This window comes from Chiloscyllium plagiosum, unplaced genomic scaffold, assembly GCF_037043375.1.
Source record: "Chiloscyllium plagiosum isolate Xiang-an unplaced genomic scaffold, Cpla_swu_hap1 HiC_scaffold_1, whole genome shotgun sequence".
Classification (NCBI taxonomy): Eukaryota; Metazoa; Chordata; class Chondrichthyes; order Orectolobiformes; family Hemiscylliidae; genus Chiloscyllium; species Chiloscyllium plagiosum.
This window is the reverse complement of record NW_028270139.1, coordinates 40450872-40470531: the sequence shown is the minus strand read 5'-3', so window position 1 is coordinate 40470531 and position 19660 is coordinate 40450872. Positions and strand designations below refer to the sequence as shown.

Here is a 19660-nt window from a genome sequence, read left to right as displayed (position 1 = left end):
CTCAGTACAGCCAGTAATCTTTTTAAATTGGAAGAAATCTGAAACTCAAGTTATTTACGAAAGGAATGGAGCCACGAGATTCCACGGTTGAATTCAAGATTGTTTTTGTTAGACAAGACTCAAAGAAAGTAAACAGTAAATGCAATTTAGTGAATTACTTTTACTATAACACATGAAGTCAGTATCAGTTGAACATGAATTAATGGGAACTGTTAATTACCCACTAAATGGCAGATACAGCTAAAAGAGATTTAGTAATTGGCTCAGCACTCTACTCAACATAGAGTTCCAAATTCAGAGACAAAGTATTTTGAGTTTCAAGTTTTTTATGAAGAATTTTAACTCCTCTTGGAAGTAGTCCAGCAAACAGCAGTGCACAGTCAACCTGAATTTCATGAATAATGCCTTCACCACAAATGGCACTGCAGGTCGCTTTAATTCGATCTGGATGGTGTAGATCCCGCAATGAAATCTTTAAAAAATAGAAATAGTTGTAGCAATTTTATATTTATTTATTCACAGTCCCTGCATCTGACCCCTGTTTTCTTTGACATACCTGAACTGGACCACTGGACTCATCAATGTCTGAACTTCAATGAGTCTGTGTTCTTTTGTATGTTTTACCCAGTTTCCTGTGATAGTTTCAGTTTCCTTGGAAATTCAGCAGCTCAGTTTCCTTTCTTAGTATCCCTTTTCGGTTTTCTTTTCCAGTTAGGCAGAATACATTACAAAAGGAAGAAAATTCACCAACACTGAAGCCCTTAAAGATAAGCCTAGGCTTGCTGCGTTGAAGAGAGAAGAAACCTACCCTTTTCTCCTCTGAGCGAGTGGTAAGTCTTTGGAACTGCTTTCCATAGAGCGCTGTGAGGATAGAGTCCGTGTGTATATTAAGGCTGAGATAGATGGATTCTTGATCAGTAGGGGGAATCAAGGATTATGTGGAGAATGATCAGCCATGATCTTACTGAATGGTGGGGCAGTCTTGAGGGCCGAATGATCTACTCCTATTTAAGTCATAAGACATAGGAGCAGAAATTAGGCCATTCAGCCCATCAAGTCTGCTCTGCCATTCAATCATGGTTGATACTTTTCTCAACCCCATTCTTCTGCTTTCTCTCCGTAATCCTTGATCCCTTTGATACTTGTTATGGAACAGGCCAGACACTTCAAAACATTTGAGGAAGCTGGCCCAGACCTTAACTTTGCTAGTTGTTTTAAGCAGGTGTAGAGTAGATATTGCGGGAGAGAATCATCTGGTCAAACCACTTAGTTTCAAACAAAGCAGAATTTATTTGTAAAATTACTGAATGAAACACAAACAACAGAAAGCAGAATACCGAATAGCTTAACCTCTCCAAAAACCCAACAGATCATCCCAACTTAATGATGCTGTTCCAAATACTTGCAAAACAATCCCCAAAAACATCCCTTGGCACAAAAGGTAAAATCAAGTACATGTTCTTACAGGATAGAAATCAGAGAGAGAAAGTACCAGCCTGGACCAGCTTCTGTGAGTCCAGAAGCCTTTTTTCACACACTCCTGCTTACAAAAACCAAACCAGAGAAAAGCTGAGCTGGCAGAACTGGCCACACCCCTTTCATTGTACAAGTGTTTTTTAAACATGAAAGCCTCTCTACCTGAGGCAGTATCTTTAGCTATTATCAAATTGGCCCTAAAACCCTACACCCCAAACTTTTCAGAGTCTGAATTGTTTACAACCTCTCTAAAAAATACCAAGGACAGCATATACTTGTTAAAGGAGCAGCTTTGTCACACCTCCCCTTTTAAAAAAAATGAACGGGGGATCCAAGATGGCGGCGACCCAGTAAGACTGAGTCTATAGTGCTCCTCCCAAGACTTGGGCACAGTGGGTCACCTACCCCCTACCAAGCTTACCAAATCATTTATAAATCATTTATAATAGTTTAGTAACTGAATTAGTGGTGTAATATTATATTTAAGCAACTTTATCCTAAGTTAAAATGACTAAAGGGAAGGGAGCCCGCAGCTCTCAGCAAGCAGGAACCCCTCCCCCACACTCTCCAGCTGCAGCAGAGGCGTCCACAGCCGCCCCGGGGGACTTACCTACAGTAGCAAGCCTTGCAGAAATGCTTTCCAAGCTTGACTCGAAGATTGATGCCTTTATCGTCGAATCCAGGAATCGTTGGGAGTCGCTCTCGGCCGCGGTGAAGAAGCACGACCGTGAAATTGATGAAATTCAACGCCGAGTCGGAGGGGCGGAGCTAAAGGCCGCGACCTCGGAGACAACCGCTCAATCGGCCGTGGATCAGGTCCGGACTCTCGAGCAGCGAGTCCGGACCTTGGAAAATCATATTGACGACCTCGATAATCGAGGTCGTCGAAAAAATATTCGTTTGCTGGGCCTTCCCGAGCAGGAAGAGGAAGGCCAGCTTACAGCATTCCTGGAGCAGTGGCTGCCACAACTTTTAAATCTACAAGCTGGATCAGGCCAGGTAAGGGTGGAATGGGCCTACCGGGTAGCAATACGCGGGCCTGGCTCGAACCAGCGCCCACGCCCGGTCCTGTTCCGGCTGCAGAGCTACAGGGAGAGGCAGATACTCCTAGAAGCCTCTAGAAATCTCGGAAAAGACCCCCAAGCTATGATCTACACAGGATCCAAGATCATGCTATTTCAGGACTTTTCCCCGGCTCTGGTTCGAAAGAGGAAGGCATTCGACGAGGCGAAGAAGCGTTTAAGGGACTTAAATGTACAGTACTCCTTACGCTACCCAGCGATGTTACGCTTTAACCATGAAGGATCTGTATATAACTTTGGATCACCAGAAAAGGCTAAGGAATTCTTGGACTCTCTTAGATAAACTGTAGGACATAATGGATGTTGGTCTGCCTTCCCCCCCCGTTTTGGTTTATATCCCCTCCCTTTTTTTTTCTTACCTTATTGCTTAATATTATTATGGGGGGTGGGGAGAGGGATTTGATTTTCTCCCCCCCCCCCCCCTTGGAGTTGTTTTCTGTTATTATTTTATGTATATATGAGGGGTGTATGTATATGTGTGTGTGTGTATGTATGTATATATATATATATATATATATATATGTATGTGTATGTATATATAAGCTGGGGGATTTGGTTAATGTTGGTGGGGGGAGGTGGTTACCTTATTCGATTTTACCTCTGTCTTTAGGAGCGGGGTTGTTTTTCCCTTCGTTATTTTGTATTATCATATTTAATTATTATTTGTTGAACTGGTAATTTTATAGTTATATGTTTATATATGGTATTAACATTACCAAATATACCCAGGTGTTGGTAGGGGTGGGGGTGGGGTGCTCACTGTTAACTCTAGCTTTGTATTATATTTGAATTTTCCTCACTTTATTGAGGAGTGCCTGGGTCAAGGGTGGGGCATTGGTTGGGAGAGGATATGAGGGATTTTTGGAGAGGAAGTGATGCCCCCTGGGAACAAGGGGGAAAGTCTCCACTTAGATACGTTTTATATTTTTTTTATTTAGAAATAGTTTTTTACTGTATTGTTGTGGGTGTATTAAAGAGGGTTTATTTTTGTAAATTTTACATGTTCCATGCCCGGGATGTTCTGGATAGGGTTCCCCCTCCCGAGGGGTCTCGGATTGGCCCAGAGGATTATGGTTGATCAATCGGTTAAGTGGTGCACCTGGAATGTCAAAGGGAGTAATTCGCCACTTAAAAGGAAGAAAATATTATCAAATCTTAAGAAGGAAAGAGTTGATATAGCTCTCCTACAGGAGACGCATCTGTCAGATAAAGAACACTTGAAATTACGACAGGGCGGATTTGATCAGGCCTTTTTTTCTTCTTTTAGCTCAAAAAGCAGGGGAGTTGTTATTCTTGTTCGGAAGAATTTCCCTTTCAAAATCCTAAAGCAGATAAAAGACGAATCTGGACGATATATCTTGATTAAAGCTCTCATAAATGGAGAGGAATATGGGATTTTAAATTTGTACTGCCCCCCGGCACACCCCTTTAAATTTATAACGGAAGCCTTCTCAAAATTGATGGCTTTTGATGCCCGTCATATAATTATAGGGGGAGACTTTAATTGTATTATGGATCCGGAAATAGACAGGATTCCCAAGAGTACTGCAGGAGTATCTCCCAGATCTAGACAATTGATGGATCTGAACAAAGAATTAGGATTAGTAGATGTATGGAGATGTCTTCATCCACAGGGTAGAGATTTTTCTTTCTACTCTAATCCACATAAATGTCATACCAGAATTGATATGTTTTTTGCCCCCTCAATTTTTTTAAATTCCATATCATCCTGTAAAATAGGTAATATAGCAATTTCTGACCACGCTGCTGTATATATGGAAACTAAGGCGAAGAACAGTGGGACATCCCCTCGGCATTGGCGTATGGACCCCTTCTTAATGAAAGATAGTAAATTTGTAAAGTACTTCTCTCAAGAATTTAAAACTTTTTTAGAAATTAATTCAGGTACAGCTAGCAACCCGTCAATGATGTGGGAGACCATCAAAGCTTACACGCGAGGCTTGATCATCTCCTACTCAGCGACCCAGAAGAAATTAAAAGGAGAACAACAGCGTTTGCTTGAAACCCGCTTAAAAGCGGCTGAAACAGCATACATTGATAGACCCTCTATTATTAAATTGCAAAGGATTACAGCTCTTAGGACAGCTCTAAATACTACACTTACTCAAACGGCTAAGAGGGAAATATTATTTGCAAAGCAAAGATTATATGAATATGGCGACAAACCGGGTAGATACTTAGCATTTCTTGCAAAGAAAAAAAAGGCCCCTCAGACTATTATGTCTATCAAGGAAAGTACGGGTATTTTGACTCATGATCATAAAAAGATTAATGCGACCTTTAGAAAATTCTATTCTGAGTTATATAAATCACAGGATTGTGAAGATAGGGCGAAGAGGATGCAGTCATTTTTTAAAAATTTGACTTTTCCAGACCTAACTCCGGAACAAGTATCGGTCCTAAATGCTCCTCTTACACCCCAAGAAATAGTTGATGCAATTAGGCACCTTCAAAATGGTAAGGCGCCGGGCCCAGATGGCTTTCAAGCTGAATTCTATAAAGAATTTACAGAAATACTGGTTGGTCCACTTATGGACATGTATAACTATGCATATAGTCAGGGCTGTCTCCCGCCTTCGCTGAAAGAGGCAAATATCTCTCTTATCCTCAAAAAAGGAAAGGACCCAGAAGATTGTACATCATACAGACCAATATCCTTGCTAAATGTAGATTTTAAAATCCTCTCTAAAACATTAGCACTGAGATTAGAAAGGATACTGCCACATATTATAAAGGAGGATCAGACGGGGTTTATTAAGGGCCGTAGATCATCCAATAATGTTAGAAGGGCTCTGAATATGATTCAAGCTTGTCATCAGGGAAAGATACCAGGAGTAGTGGTTTCATTAGACGCGGAAAAGGCATTTGATAGGGTCGAATGGTCATATTTGTTTTACACATTGGAGAGGTTTGGTGTTGGACAGGTGTTTACCAAATGGATCTCAACATTGTATAGTGATCCCAAAGCAGTTGTGGTTACCAATGGATTAGGCTCGGATAGCTTCAGTGTGGGTAGGGGCTGCCGTCAGGGATGTCCCCTCTCACCATTGTTATTCACGCTAATAATTGAACCACTAGCAGAAGCTATACGAGCTGATCCTAATATAGTGGCCCCAAGGATTGGTACAGGTAAACATAAAATTACCCTTTATGCAGATGATGTTCTTCTATTCCTCAGTAACCCTTTGATGTCCATACCTCGCTTAATCCAAGTTATTAATACATTTAGTGCATTCTCAGGCTATAAAATTAATTTTTCAAAATCGGAGGCTATGCCAATGGGTGGCCTTGCTGTGATACCCCGCTTAGCGGACGGTTCCCTTTTTCCCTTTCGCTGGTCCCTGGAGGGTTTCTTATATTTAGGCATTTTTATTACTCCAGTATTTGGTCAGTTGTATAAGGCTAATTTTGTGTATTTATTGGAAAGGATAAGGCAGGACCTCCAGCGATGGGGAGACCTGCCAATTTCCTGGCTGGGTAGAATAGCATTAATCAAAATGAATATCCTGCCCCGTCTCCTATATCCTATGAGAATGCTTCCGGTGATGCTGCCGAGGACAGCTTTATGTAAATTATACGGCTGGCTGAGTTCCTTTATCTGGAACCATAGGCAGCCCCTCATTAAGCTGAAGAAGCTACAGCTTCCACAGGCAAGGGGTGGATTGGACTTCCCAGATTTTAGGAAATATCAATTAAGTTCCCTATTAAGTTATATAGCTGATTGGGTCTTGTCTGATCCACAATCAATCTGGTTGGACATCGAGGCTTCTCAAGTAAAATACCCACTTATTAACCTTTTATTCTCAGACAAGAGGAAAATCATTACAGATCACTGTAAAAACCCTATAATACTGAATACAATCAAGGCTTGGAATATAATGCGGCAAAATGAGGGTAATTCACATAAAACATCCCCCTATGCACCGATAGTGGGAGCATGGGGATTCCAACCGGGGTTAACAGATGCCACTTCTAAACTCTGGAGAGCCAGGGGTATCTCATGTCTCGGGGATTTATTTAAAGATGGGGTCCTGATGTCTTTCGGACAGCTGCGTCAGAAATTCGGATTACCCAATGGAGACCTCTTTCGATACTTCCAAATTCGAGATTTTATACAGAAGAAGACTACGTTATTAGATAGTCTTTATAAATCCGATAGAGAATGTAGTGTCCTACGACCAGTGGGGGTATCTTCCGTCAGTAATATTTATCATTTGCTACATGATGAAGTATCGGGAGATATGGATAATCTGCTTAAAACATGGGATCAGGATCTGGGACTAGAAATCTCCACAGAAACGTGGAATGATATCTGGGAAAATGCTAGAAGAATTACTATTTGTAACAGAACCCAGGCTATCCAGCTGAAGATACTTCATAGGGCCCATATAGCACCGGTTCGATTGGCAAAATTTAAGGCAGGAGCATCTCCAATGTGTCCTAAATGCAAAATAGAGGTGGGCACTCTTGTACATTGCTTATGGACGTGTCATAAGATCCCTGAATATTGGACTAAAGTAGCAAGTACCCTGACAGAAATTTTAGGAACGGAAATAAAAGTGGACCCCGTATCTCTCCTCTTGGGCTTTTCGAACTTTCCCTCCCTGGACACGTACGGGAAGAGACTATTTTCTATTCTTTCTTTCTGTGCAAGGAAAAATATTTTGATGAACTGGGTGGCGGAGGGCCCCCCTGGACTTTCAAATTGGCACAGACTAATTATGGAATGTATTCCCCTTGACTTCCTTACAAATATGGTGCACCGAAAGACCGAATTATTTTATAAAATATGGCAGCCCTTTTTGAATTACATAAATACAGATATTTCGGCTATCCTAACAAGGGCTTTTATTTAATTGAGACTACAGACCTGGCTGGTCCGCGGCCCCTCAGGGGAGGAATCCCGCACGAATACGGGTTTTATCATATCTGATGTTAACACATCCCGAGCATGTAAGAGACTTAAATATACACCCTGGTTAGTTGTAGGTTAGATTAGTAGATAGTTGAGTTTTGTCTGTTTGTTTTTTTTTGTTGTTTTTTTTTTCGGTTTTTTTTTGTTGTTTTGTTTTTTTTTGTCAAATTTTGGCTATTGTATATTTGAGCTAATTGTATATCAATGTTTATATCTGAGAGTTTTGTTTATTTTTGTAATCTTGTAAAAATGTTAAATTTCTAATAAAAATATCTATAAAAAAAAATGAACCATCAATATCCAAAGATGGCTTCATAATACAACCCCTTAAAATGTATTAGTACTCGAAAATACACACACATTTCATTGACTATAACTGTGAACACATGCACAACTACATTCCGTTTCAGTCTGTTGGATTCCTGCCACCGAACGGCTCCATTTCTCATTCCAGTCTTGACAATGTACAGTTAGTAAGTTTGCAGATGACACCAAAATTGGAGGTGTAGTGGACAGCGAAGACGGTTATCTCAGATTACAACAGGATCTGGACCAGACAGGCCAATGGGCTGAGAAGTGGCAGATGGAGTTTAATTCAGATAAATGCGAAGTGCTGCACTTTGGGAAAGCAAATCTTAGCAGGACTTATACACTTAATGCTGAAAATGTGTTGCTGGAAAAGCGCAGCAGGTCAGGCAGCATCCAGGGAACAGGAGAATCGACGTTTCGGGCATAAGCCCTTCTTCAGGAATACACTTAATGTTCAGGTCCTAGGGAGTGTTGCTGAACAAAGAGATCTTGGAGTGCAGATTCATAGCTCCTTGAAAGTGGAGTCGCAGGAAGATAGGAAAGTGAACAAGGCATTTGGTATACTTTCCTTTATTGGTCAGAGTATTGAATACAGGAGTTGGGAGGTTATGTTGCGGCTGTACAGGACATCGGTTAGGCCACTGTTAGAATATTGTGTGCAATTCTAGTCTCCTTCCTATTGGAAAGATGTTGTGAAACTTGAAAGGGTTCAGAAAAGATTTACAAGGATGTTGCCAGGGTTGGAGGATCTGAGCTACAGGGAGAGGCTGAACAGGCTGGGGCAGTTTTCCCTGGAGCACCAGAGGCTGAGGGGTGAGCTTATAGAGGTTTACAAAATTATGAGGGGCACGGATAGGATAAATAGACAAAGTCTTTTCCCTAGGGTCGAGGAGTCCAGAACTAGAGGGCATAGGTTTAGGGTGAGAGGGGAAAGATATAAAAGATACCTAAGGGGCAACTTTTTCACGGAGAGGGTGGTATGAGTATGGAATGAGCTGCCAGGGGATGTGGTGGAGGCTGGTACAATTGCAACATTTAAGAGGCATTTGGATAGATATATGAATAGGAAGGGTTTGGAGGGATATAGGCCGGGTGCTGGCAGGTGGGACTAGATTGGGTTGGGATATCTGGTCGGCATGGACGGGTTGGACCGAAGGGTCTGCTTCCATGCTGTACATCTCTGTGACTCTATGACTCTATAATGCGTTGGTAACCGTGTTTTCCCGTCCTACCGCATGCACAATTTTCAAACTGAATGACTGTAGCAACAAGCTCCATATAAACAGTCAGGCATTTTTGTCCTTAAATGTCTCCACAAACTTCAATGGGCTATGATCAGTGTATATAATTGTCTTGGATACGTTACTGGTAACAAACACTGAAGTGTAGTAATGCCAACACCAAGGTCAAAGTTTCCTTCTCAACCATCGAATATTTATGCTGATCAATGTCCAACTTCCTGGAGAAATACCCAATTGGTCTTTCTATATTCTCATCGTTATCTTGCAGGAGCACAGCACCAACACCCACATCACTCACATAGATAGTCACCTTGAATGTCTTTGTGTAATTAGTTGTGGCTCATACTGGGGCAGTGGTTACAGTGACTGGAGCTCACCCATAGCAATGGTGCCAAAACCAGACAGCTTTCAGGCTGTCAAATGCCTTCTGACAATCCGCTGTCCACTGACTCTTCTTGCCTTTCTTTAGCAATTCAATGAGTAGAGCAGCCTCACTGCTAAAGTTTGGTACAATATTTTGATAAAATCCACTCAATCCCAGGAACCATAGCACTGCTCTTTTTGTCGGTGGTATGGGAAACTCCCCAATTACCTGTGTTTTTGCATCCCATGGGGCCATTTGTCCGGGTCCAATAACATGGGCCAGGAAGGTGACTTAGGCTTTGACAAATTCACTTTTAGCCAAATTTATCACCAAGCCTGCCTTCCGAAGTTAATCAAACAAGTCTGATAAATGTTGTAACTGTTCGTTCCATATGTGACTAAAAATCACCAGGTCATTGATATATATGACACAGTTGGATAATCTGGCAATGACCTTATTGGTTAGTCTCTGACACATTTTTCATACCAAATGGAGTGACTTTAAACTGAAATAGTCCACTCAGCGTTACAAAAGCAGAAATTGCCTTTCCTGTGTCTGACAAATGAACCTGCCAGTAACCTCTGAGCAAGTCTAACTTAGAAATATAAGTTGCTTGTCCCACCTTATATTTCGGTGGGCGGCACAGTGGGCAGCACGGTGGCACAGTGGTTAGCACTGATGCCTCACAGCGCCAGAGACGCGGGTTCAATTCCCGCCTCAGGCAACTGACTGTGTGGAGTTTGCACGTTCTCCCCGTGTCTGCGTGGGTTTCCTCCAGGTGCTCCGGTTTCCTCCCACAGTCCAAAGATGTGCAGGTCAGGTGAATTGGCCATACTAAATTGCCTGTAGTGTTAGGTAAGGAGTAAATGTAAATGTAGGGGTTGAGGTATGGGTGGATTGTGCTTCGGTGGGTCGGTATGGACTTGTTGGGCTGAAGGGCCTGTTTCCACACTGTAATGTAATCTAACCTCCTCAACACAGTCTTCCAAACACAGAATCGGATATGCATCGGTCTTTATAACTACATTGACTTTGCGATAGTCCACACATGACCATTGGGGGTACCATCTGGTTTTGACACCATTGCTATGGGTGAGCTCCAGTCACTGTAACTCACTTTGATTATGTCATCCTGGAGCATGTATTCAATCTCCTGTTGAACCTGTGCCAATTTTAGAGAGTTATGTCTATAAGGATGTTGCTTAATTGGAACAGCATCTTTTATATCTACATCCTACATAATTAGGTTAGTACTTCAGCTAATTTTCAATTATCTCCCCATGTGTTAGCAATAGCTCTTTCAGGTAATATTGATTTTCCTCTGGAAGGTAACTCAATAATCTATCCAAATTTTTGACAACTTCCTCATTGTCCAATTTAAATTGAGGAATGTCCAATTCAGAATCCTCTGAACTTGGTTCTTCCCTCTGTATTGTAATCTATAACACATTCTCCTTTTGCTTTCCTTCCCTGTCAAAATAACTTTTGAGCATATTCACATCACACACTTTGTGAGATTTCTTTCTGTCTGGAGTCCCTATCAAATAGTTCACTTCACTAATTTCATTTCGACTTGATAAGGTCCACTAAACCTTGCTTTTAAAGGGTCACCCATCACTGGAAATAACACCAATACCTTATTCCCGGTAGCAAAATTGTGAAATTTTGATTTCTTGTCTGCTTCCTGTTTCATCGTATACTGTGATACTTTTAAATGCTGTCTAGCCAATTCCCCAGCTCTATTTAATTGTTCCGTAAAATTTGACACATAGTCCAAATATGTGGTCTCTGAATTCTGACTTACCAATTTTTCCTTAATTAATTTCAACTGTCCTCTCACTTTATGCCCAAAATTCAAATGGACTGAGTTTGGTCGATTTATTTGGTGAGTTACAGCAGTAAGGAGCAACTTTGTTACATACTGAAGAACCTATCTATCTCAGTCTTAAATGTACTCAATGACCTGACCTCCACAGCCTTCTGTGGCAGTGAATTCCATAGATTCACTGGCTGTAAGAAGTTGTTCCTTATCTCCAGCCTAAAAGGTCTTTCCTTTACTCTGCAAGCGGGCATCAGAGCCGCCCTGCTTTTGCCACGGGACTATGCCTACATTAGGAAACGATAAGAATTCATTTTTGTGTTTTAAACAGCAGTTGCAGCTTTAAACCCACAAAACTCAGCAGCTCCCGGTCCGCCCACGTGACCGGGAGATAGGAGACAGAGGACAGATAAAATCCACACTAGACCAACACTACCCATGACTCATGGACCAAAACTCCGGAATTAATTAAATATGGAAACACATCTCCTAATCACATCAAGAGACTGACTGAAACACACCCATACCTATTGATACGGAGCCACCCTGACACAAAGGACAGACATCCACCAGACAGGAATGGACAGACCAATACACACCAACACCCCAAGGGAACAAAGGGGGGTGCTAGCCCCTGCCCTCACAGAGAGAGACGAGCAGATAATACCCAGACCCGTTTTACATAAACCAATTAGCACCCTATTGTGCGTGCCCTGCAACTCTCCTGGGACGGCAGGAAACATTCTATTTGCACCTACTCCAGTGATGATGGGGAACTATCATCCCATTCATCGTCAAATTCCACACATCCTGACAACTAAAAGTATATAATATGTAGCTGCGCGCGGGAACAGCAGAGCAGCCGAGATTCGGACCTCGATTGGTCTCCGCCGGCGTTACTGTAGCAATAAACGTTACCGATTGTTGAACCGCACTCTGGGCTCGGACTGATATCATTTAATCCACGCTAACAATTGGGGGCTGGTTAACGACGGCTGCTGGATCCCTGCGACGGCACTGGGTGAGTATCTTTACTCTTTTACTTCTCGCATAAAAGTCTCCCAGTGCCCCACAAGGGACTTCACTGCCGGCTGTTATCTGAACCTGTGAACAGAGTGAGTCCGGCAGTCGTGTAACGGTAGAGTACTCTTTAAAAAGTGTGTGTGTGTGTGTGTGTGTGTGTGAGTGATCCTTCGTGGGTGGGCAATTGGGGTCACGGAACACTAGTAAAAGTGTGCGTGATTATTATTATTGTCATTTATTGTCAATGTGCTACTGTGACTGACGGACTATCCTTGGACCGACGACTTTAGGTATGAGACCCCGACAGATTGACCCCCCCTGTTTAAAAACCGACCAAACAAGCCTTCCTGGTTGACCTCTGCAGTGGGAGTTAGGGGACCCCATTTTACGTTGAGCCCGGTTTTAGCGCCTTCCTTGCGTACGCGGTAGAGGCTGGGAGGTCTACGCGCTACAAGAAGGGAAGTCCTCCAAACCAGCCCGAGACGCGGGGCCTTTGGGCCAACCGATGGTTATACGCTCTGCCCATTGACCTCGCGGTCCCGAAGTATTGGCCTCTGTAGGATCAGGCGCGGTTAGGTCTGACTTCACGCCTCCCCCCCACCTTGCACTCGGGCCCCTGGTTCACGCCCAGTGTTTGTGGGGTACACACGGCCGCTGAACGTCAGGCAGTGAGAGAGAGACTCTCGGAAACCCGGGGTTGCGCGCTCAGGAATCGACACACGCCCCGTCTGTAACTATCCCCCCCCCCCGGCCAGGTTGACCCACAGGGCTAGGGTTCGACTTACAGGGGGTGGGCTCCCCGACTGGGAGATTAATAAGTCAGTGCCAGCGACATCCCTAGCACGCCTGCTAGCTTTACTTTAAATTAGCTTCTGTTAAGCTACACCCGCTGCGCCCCTACCATGGGTGGGAGCGCGGCCGAAGACCTAGATTGGGGGCCAGAGGGTTCCCTTACCCGTTTTATAGCCGACAAGAATAAGACACTTATTAAGGCTATGCTTCGCTCAGGCTGGGAGCCCGCTGACCCGCTGGATGTACAGCGCAAGTGGTGGGCCCGCCAAAAGAAAGATAGGTACGAGAAAGCTTGCGTCCTGGTGCTGCAGGTACACGTTAGGCTTGCTGGCAAGGTTCAGCTTTATGTCCAAGACAAAAAGCAGCAGGCCACGGAGCATCTAGAAGCCCAGGCGCTTGCTCCCCGTACTGTTTTACCGACCTTAACCGATGCACCCAGCGCCCCGCCGTCCCCCACCTGGGACTGGGAGGGGCTCACGGACAATCAGGACCCCCGGGAATCGTGCTCGGGCTATGCCCGTGCAGCCCCGGTAAAAGTTGAATATACCCCTGGGGGGGGGTGGGGGGAAGAGGGGACAGGCCACGACCTTGCCCATAACCCCCGCTTTAAGATGACCTACGTCTCCCTGACCCCGGGCGACACCATGAAACTTCTGGACAGGCTCCCCGCACTTAAGCTGAATTTTCGCAGAGGCTTAGGGAGATGCAGATCTGCCACAACCTTCACAATAGGGACGTGGCCGGCCTGGTTCAGACCAAACTCCCGGAGAACCTGTGGTCCAGGCTCCGGCCCGCGCACCAGGCCGGCTCCTGGTGCGCTGACCTCAGCGACAACCATCGCGAACAGGAGGTTGCCCTCGCCGACTTCAAGGCTGATGTCAGCGAGGTGCTTGGCTATACACCGGTCGATTGGAACGCCATTGTGGGTATCACTCAGAAGCCTGGGGAGGGCGCCCAGGAATATGGGGTCCGCAAGTTTGAGGCATTCCGAGCACACAGCCGGGTTCCCGACTCTGATAGGCAGAACCCCGCATTCATTCAATTATACAAAGACGGTCTGAGCCCCACACACCAGGCAGTCCTACGGACGGGCCTGGTGCCCTATGTCACCTTTACAGAGCTTGAGAACTGGGCCATGTCCCTTGACAACCGAGCGGCGCCTGCCGTTGCGGCAGTTTCGACGGTCGGACCGGACGTTTGCTTCCGCTGCAAACAGCCGGGACACCGAAAAGCCCAATGCCCGCTCTCTTTCCGATGTCCCTGGGGCCAAAAGGGGGGCCAGCCACCCTCACAGCTGCACTCTTCACGCCTCCACAACCAGGAACGCCCCAGACAAGGGGCCATCGCCGACATGCCGTGGCCGGACACAGTCAGGGGAACCCGCCGCGTCTTGGGGCTTTTTAACTACTGCCGCCCCTTCATTGCACATTTCGCCACTATCGCCGAACCCATTCAGCGCCTGGTGAAGGGGGGCAGGCCGGGAGTGGAGGGGGTGGTATGGGGACCCGAACAGGACAACGCTTACTCTATGTTAAAGTCCCATCTCCTCAGTGCCCCGGCCCTGCGCCTCCCTGACCTATCGAAGCCCTTCCACATCTCTTACGGCCTTGAAGGGGGGGTTTTACAGCGCTGTTATCACGCAAACCTCAGGCGACCACATGAGACCAGTAGGTTACTACTCCACAAAGGAGTCCCCGGTCGTGAAGGGCATGCACTGCTGCATGGCGGCGCTGGATTGCGCCGCGTGGGCGGTCCGGGTGTGTGAGCCGGTCACCATGTCCGGCCAGATAATACTACACACTAGACCCACGATAGTTGAACTCCTGAATACGGGACGCCTCCAGACGGTCTCGGATGCCCGCAGGGCAACTTGGGAGGCGGTTCTCCTCCCCGGGACCAGTCCATACAGATCGTTAGATACACAAGGCCAAACCCCGCCGACGGGATTATCGCGGTGATGGAACCCCACCATTGCCAGGCCGCCATCGACTCGGCGGAGGGGGACTGCGTGCCAACAGCCCGGTCCCTGATCCCGACCTGACCTTGTATGTGGACGGCTCACGTAGGCTTGTCGAGGGGTCCTACCAAACGGGATGGGCGGTGGTCGACCATACCGGGAACACCCGAGCACAGGGAACGATGGGGGGGCGACACCTCAGACCAGGTCGCGGAGCTGGTCACCCTCACCGCCGCACTCCGCCTGGGAACAGGCAAGCGGGTAAACATCTTTACCGACAGCCAGTACGCTTTCGGGGTAGTCCATGATTACGTGGCAGCATGGAGCCGCCGGGGCTTTATCATGGCCGGCAGTGGTCAGATTAAACACGAAAATACGGTCCGCGTCCTGGTGGCGGCCGCACGCCTCCCCCTGCTCGCTGCGGTGATAAAAATCAAAGCACACCAGCGGGCCACCACCGCTGAACAGCTTGGGAATCATTGGGCCGACCTGGCCGCCAAGGCCGCCGCGGGCGCAGCGCTACCGCCCGCGCATGCAGCACCCGCTACTGAGGTCCGGGACGTGAATGTCCTGGACGTCCAGAATTGCGCGCAGCCCGGTGAGTTAGAGGACTGGCTGGCAAAGGGCGCAGCCCGTGGCCCCGATGGGGTGTGGCGACACGGCGACAGGGTCGTGGCACCCACGGCTATCAGAACGACCTTGTTGCAATTACACCACGAGCCGGACCACGCGGGCCGTGACGGTACACTTGCTAGGCTCCAGACTGACTGGTGGTGGCCCGGCCTCGGCCGCGATGTGGCCAAACACTGCCGCCGATGCGCTGTCTGCGCCCAGCACAACCAGGGGCGGCCCCTGCGCATTCCCCTGGCGCACCAGCCATGGCCCAAGGGGCCCTGGGAGAACCTCCAAGTTGATTTCACAGGACCCCTACCCCCCAGCCGTGGCAAGAATTATTGCCTGGTGATCGTTGACCATTTCACGCGCTGGGTAGAAGCCTTCCCTACACGGGACTGTACATCCGCCACCGTGGCCAGAGTGCTGGCCTTCAACATCTTCCCTCGCTGGGGGGTCCCCTCCAGATGGACTCAGATCAGGGCATGCACCACCGGACGTGCAATGAAACTGGCCTGCCGCCTCCGAGGCATCAGACAGCGCTTCCACGTCCCGTTCCATCCCCAGAGCTCCAGGATGGTTGAGTGCATGAACCGGACCCTCAAAGCTGCGATCGCAAAGGCGATCGCCGAAACAGGGCAGGGCTGGGTGGACGTTCTGCTCTGCATACTGATGCGCTTAACGGCCACCCCAGGCCGCTCCACTGGCCTCACTCCCTTCGAGCTCATGACGGGGAGGGCCATGCGACTACCAGAGAACGTCATGGTCGGGGGGGGAAGACATGGCCCCCCTGAGGGACAGGATGACGCGCTATATCAGGCAGCTGGACACACAGCTGCAGGCCCTTAGACAAACTGCGCGCGACCAGCAGGACATTAGGGACCAAACAAAACTGCAACCGCATCTCCCGCCCGACCCCTTCCCGGCGTTGGGGACAAAGTCCTGGTCAGGGCCACCCCCGACCGGCCCGGCTTCGCCCCCCGGTGGCTGGGACAGCACGAAATCATCCTCACCAGCGACACGTGCGCCTGTGTCGACATGAAGGGAAAGGGCAGGTGGAAACACTGGTCCCAGCTTAAACCCTTCCCTTAAGCCCCGACCGGACAGACACTCCCACCCCCCCCGCTTGACTTGACTGTAACCGCCCCTCTTTCTCCTTACAGTGCAACGGGTGGACCGGTTCCAGGGAGACCTGCTCCTACACACACTAACCCTACACCCTTGGTAAGGGTGCCTCTCTCCCTCTCTTCCCACAGATCATGCTTCACCGGTGCACCGCTCTCCTCCCTGCTCTCCTCTTCGCCCTACGACTAGCGCCTTCCTTCCCCGAAATACATGACAACTTCTACCACCACGGTGTTGCCTTCAACACGTCCGACGCCATCTGTATTCCTGCAAGGGACAAGCCTGATGTGATCGACGCGTTCTACAACGCCTGGCTGGAGGTCCTCCCGGGCGTACAGGCACTCTGTTTATTCTGCACGTCGGAGCGCGACCCGTGGCCGACCTGCCTCCGGCGTGCTGAGGCGATGGACTTGGGGGGTTGCATGTTCGGGACAATGTGTGCCATGCCAGAGGACCTCTCCTCTGCCCCGGCCTTTGATGCCTCTACTGTACGGGATCTGTCTGTTTGCGGATATTACGAGCCTACTGATGCCGCGGTAGTCTCTTTGTATTTGTGCTTTCCACCCACCCCGACCACACCGCCCCCGACCACGACTCCCGAGATATTGCCATGCCCCTCTCTGGGACCGGGGCCCGCGGGGGGACTGGTGTTGTGGGATGAGGGAGAGGCCCTTTATGACAACGTCCGACACGAGTTCGTGCCTGTGCTGGTCAATATATCGGGCATCCGGGTACCGGACTATTGCACAGCACAGGTACGCAACCTATACGCCATGATGGGGAAGGAGGTTATAGAGACGGCCATAGATGCCATGGGGCAACCCACTACCGAAATGACATACATAACACGCACACACAACGACACAGACTGGACATAGTCAACGATGCTCTCACAGGACTCAACACGGGGACATCCGTAGTAAACTCCCTAGACATCCAGGGCCTTAACGAAAAGGTTGAGCAACTAAAAGGGGTAATGAAGGACCTGCTACAGAGGTCTCTCACAAATCAGGCAGACCAGGCAGGCCTGGGGGAAGAGGGAGCATACATCCAGCTCGACGGCATTGCAGTCCTGGAGACACGCCCACACCATTAACCGCCTTATAGACCGGGAAAGAGAAAACACGGCCCATATCCACAAGGGGCAGCTGTGCCATGCGTATGGCCTGTGGATGGTAGCCCAGATTCGGCATAATCTTGACCAGGTCCAAAGGGGGGAGGTGTCCGACTGGATCGACAGTGCCAAATTGGCCTCACTCAAGGGGCGCTCCGGGCCGCTCGACAGCCGGACTCTGAAGGGTATGACCAGAGTATACCCAGTGGTTCCCGACTGTGAGGTCAGTGAGGCGACCGGAGTCGGGATTGTCCTCCTGATCCCCGTGGTCACCCCAGAGTTGGGGCCATTTCCCCTGTTTCACATTGAGAACATCGGAGTCATACGGGAAAACGCTTCCCTCAAATATCGATTAGCTCACCACACAGCCATATCTCGAAACGCCGCTGTGTACGGGGTGCCGCTTGCAGGCTGCAAGCAGTGGGGGGCAATTACCATCTGCCCTCACCCCTTACGAAGGAGTGAAACAACGGACTGCGGGTTCAACTGGACACAGGGCTGCACCCTTGAAATCGAACCCACGGGCCCCCACTTCACTAGGGCAGGATATGGTGGGGGGGGACGATATTGTGTCTCCAGTCTTGAAACCTCATTTTGGTATAATGGACTGCAGTGCCCGATTCCCCAGCACGAGTTCTGCTTCACCCCCAGGCGCCCAGTCACGGTTGGGCAAGCTCACATCTCAGAGGTCCGACGACGGAACCCCGAGTCCATACAAATTACTGATAAATTCAGGGACACCCTCAGGGAATATCAGGAGCCTGAACAAGCCCCCATCCCACATTTGGCTGAGGTCTTACGGGAGCTTAGGACCCGGGTAGGACACTCAGTGAAATTGTATCACCAGTTGCAGTTGCATGTAAAGGACCTAGAGGAGGACACAGACACAGCTCTGCAGTCCCAGGGGTGGGCACAGAGGGTGTGGGATTGGGGCCTGAACGTAAACATCCATCCCTGGATCCGAATCATCTCGCACACCATTGTAGGCATACAGTTACTGCTGGCTCTGGCCTGGCTCCTGGTGGCGTGTCATTCATGCCGCCAGCACAAAAAACGAAAGGCCAGGAAGACCATGCTCCACGCCATCGACTCCTGGCGGGCGATCAGGCACCGTGAGCTCACAGGGCTCGAGTTAATGTGACCATCTCCCGGGACTATCCAAAGGCCCCATGACTGCAGCATGACGGCCGGCGGAATGTACCGGGCGAGGAACTGACTTTTAAAATATCGGCATTGGGGGTGTGGACGTGTCCAACCCCTTTCCGAAAGGGGGGACTGCAAGCGGGCATCAGAGTCGCCCTGCTTTTGCCACGGGACTATGCCTACATCAGGAAACGATAAGAATTCATTTTTGTGTTTTAAACAGCAGTTGCAGCTTTAAACCCACAAAACTCAGCAGCTCCCGGTCTGCCCACATGACCGGGAGATAGGAGACAGAGGACAGATAGAATCCACACTAGACCAACACTACCCATGACTCATGGACCAAAACTCCGGAATTAATTAAATATGGAAACACATCTCCTAATCACATCAAGAGACTGACTGAAACACACCCATACCCATCGATACGGAGCCACCCTGACACAAAGGACAGGCATCCACCAGACAGGAATGGACACACCAACACCCCAAGGGAACAAAGGGGGGTGCTAGCCCCTGCCCTCACAGAGAGAGATGAGCAGATAATACCCGGACCCGTTTTACATAAACCAATTAGCACCCTATTGTGCGTGCCCTGCAACTCTCCTGGGACGGCAGGAAACATTCTATTTGCACCTACTCCAGTGATGATGGGGAACTATCATCC

General features: G+C 48.2%; 1 protein-coding gene across 1 annotated transcript; it reads left to right on the top strand.

Moving 5' to 3' along the window:
- Positions 1 to 803: 803 nt before the first annotated feature.
- Positions 804 to 19074, top strand: LOC148152106 (uncharacterized). The gene is given in 4 exon segments (XM_087989274.1): positions 804 to 830; positions 16868 to 17552; positions 17555 to 17813; positions 17815 to 19074. Coding segments are annotated over 3 exon segments (2118 nt in total). The 5' UTR covers positions 804 to 830; positions 16868 to 16870; the 3' UTR covers positions 18992 to 19074.
- Positions 19075 to 19660: the final 586 nt, after the last annotated feature.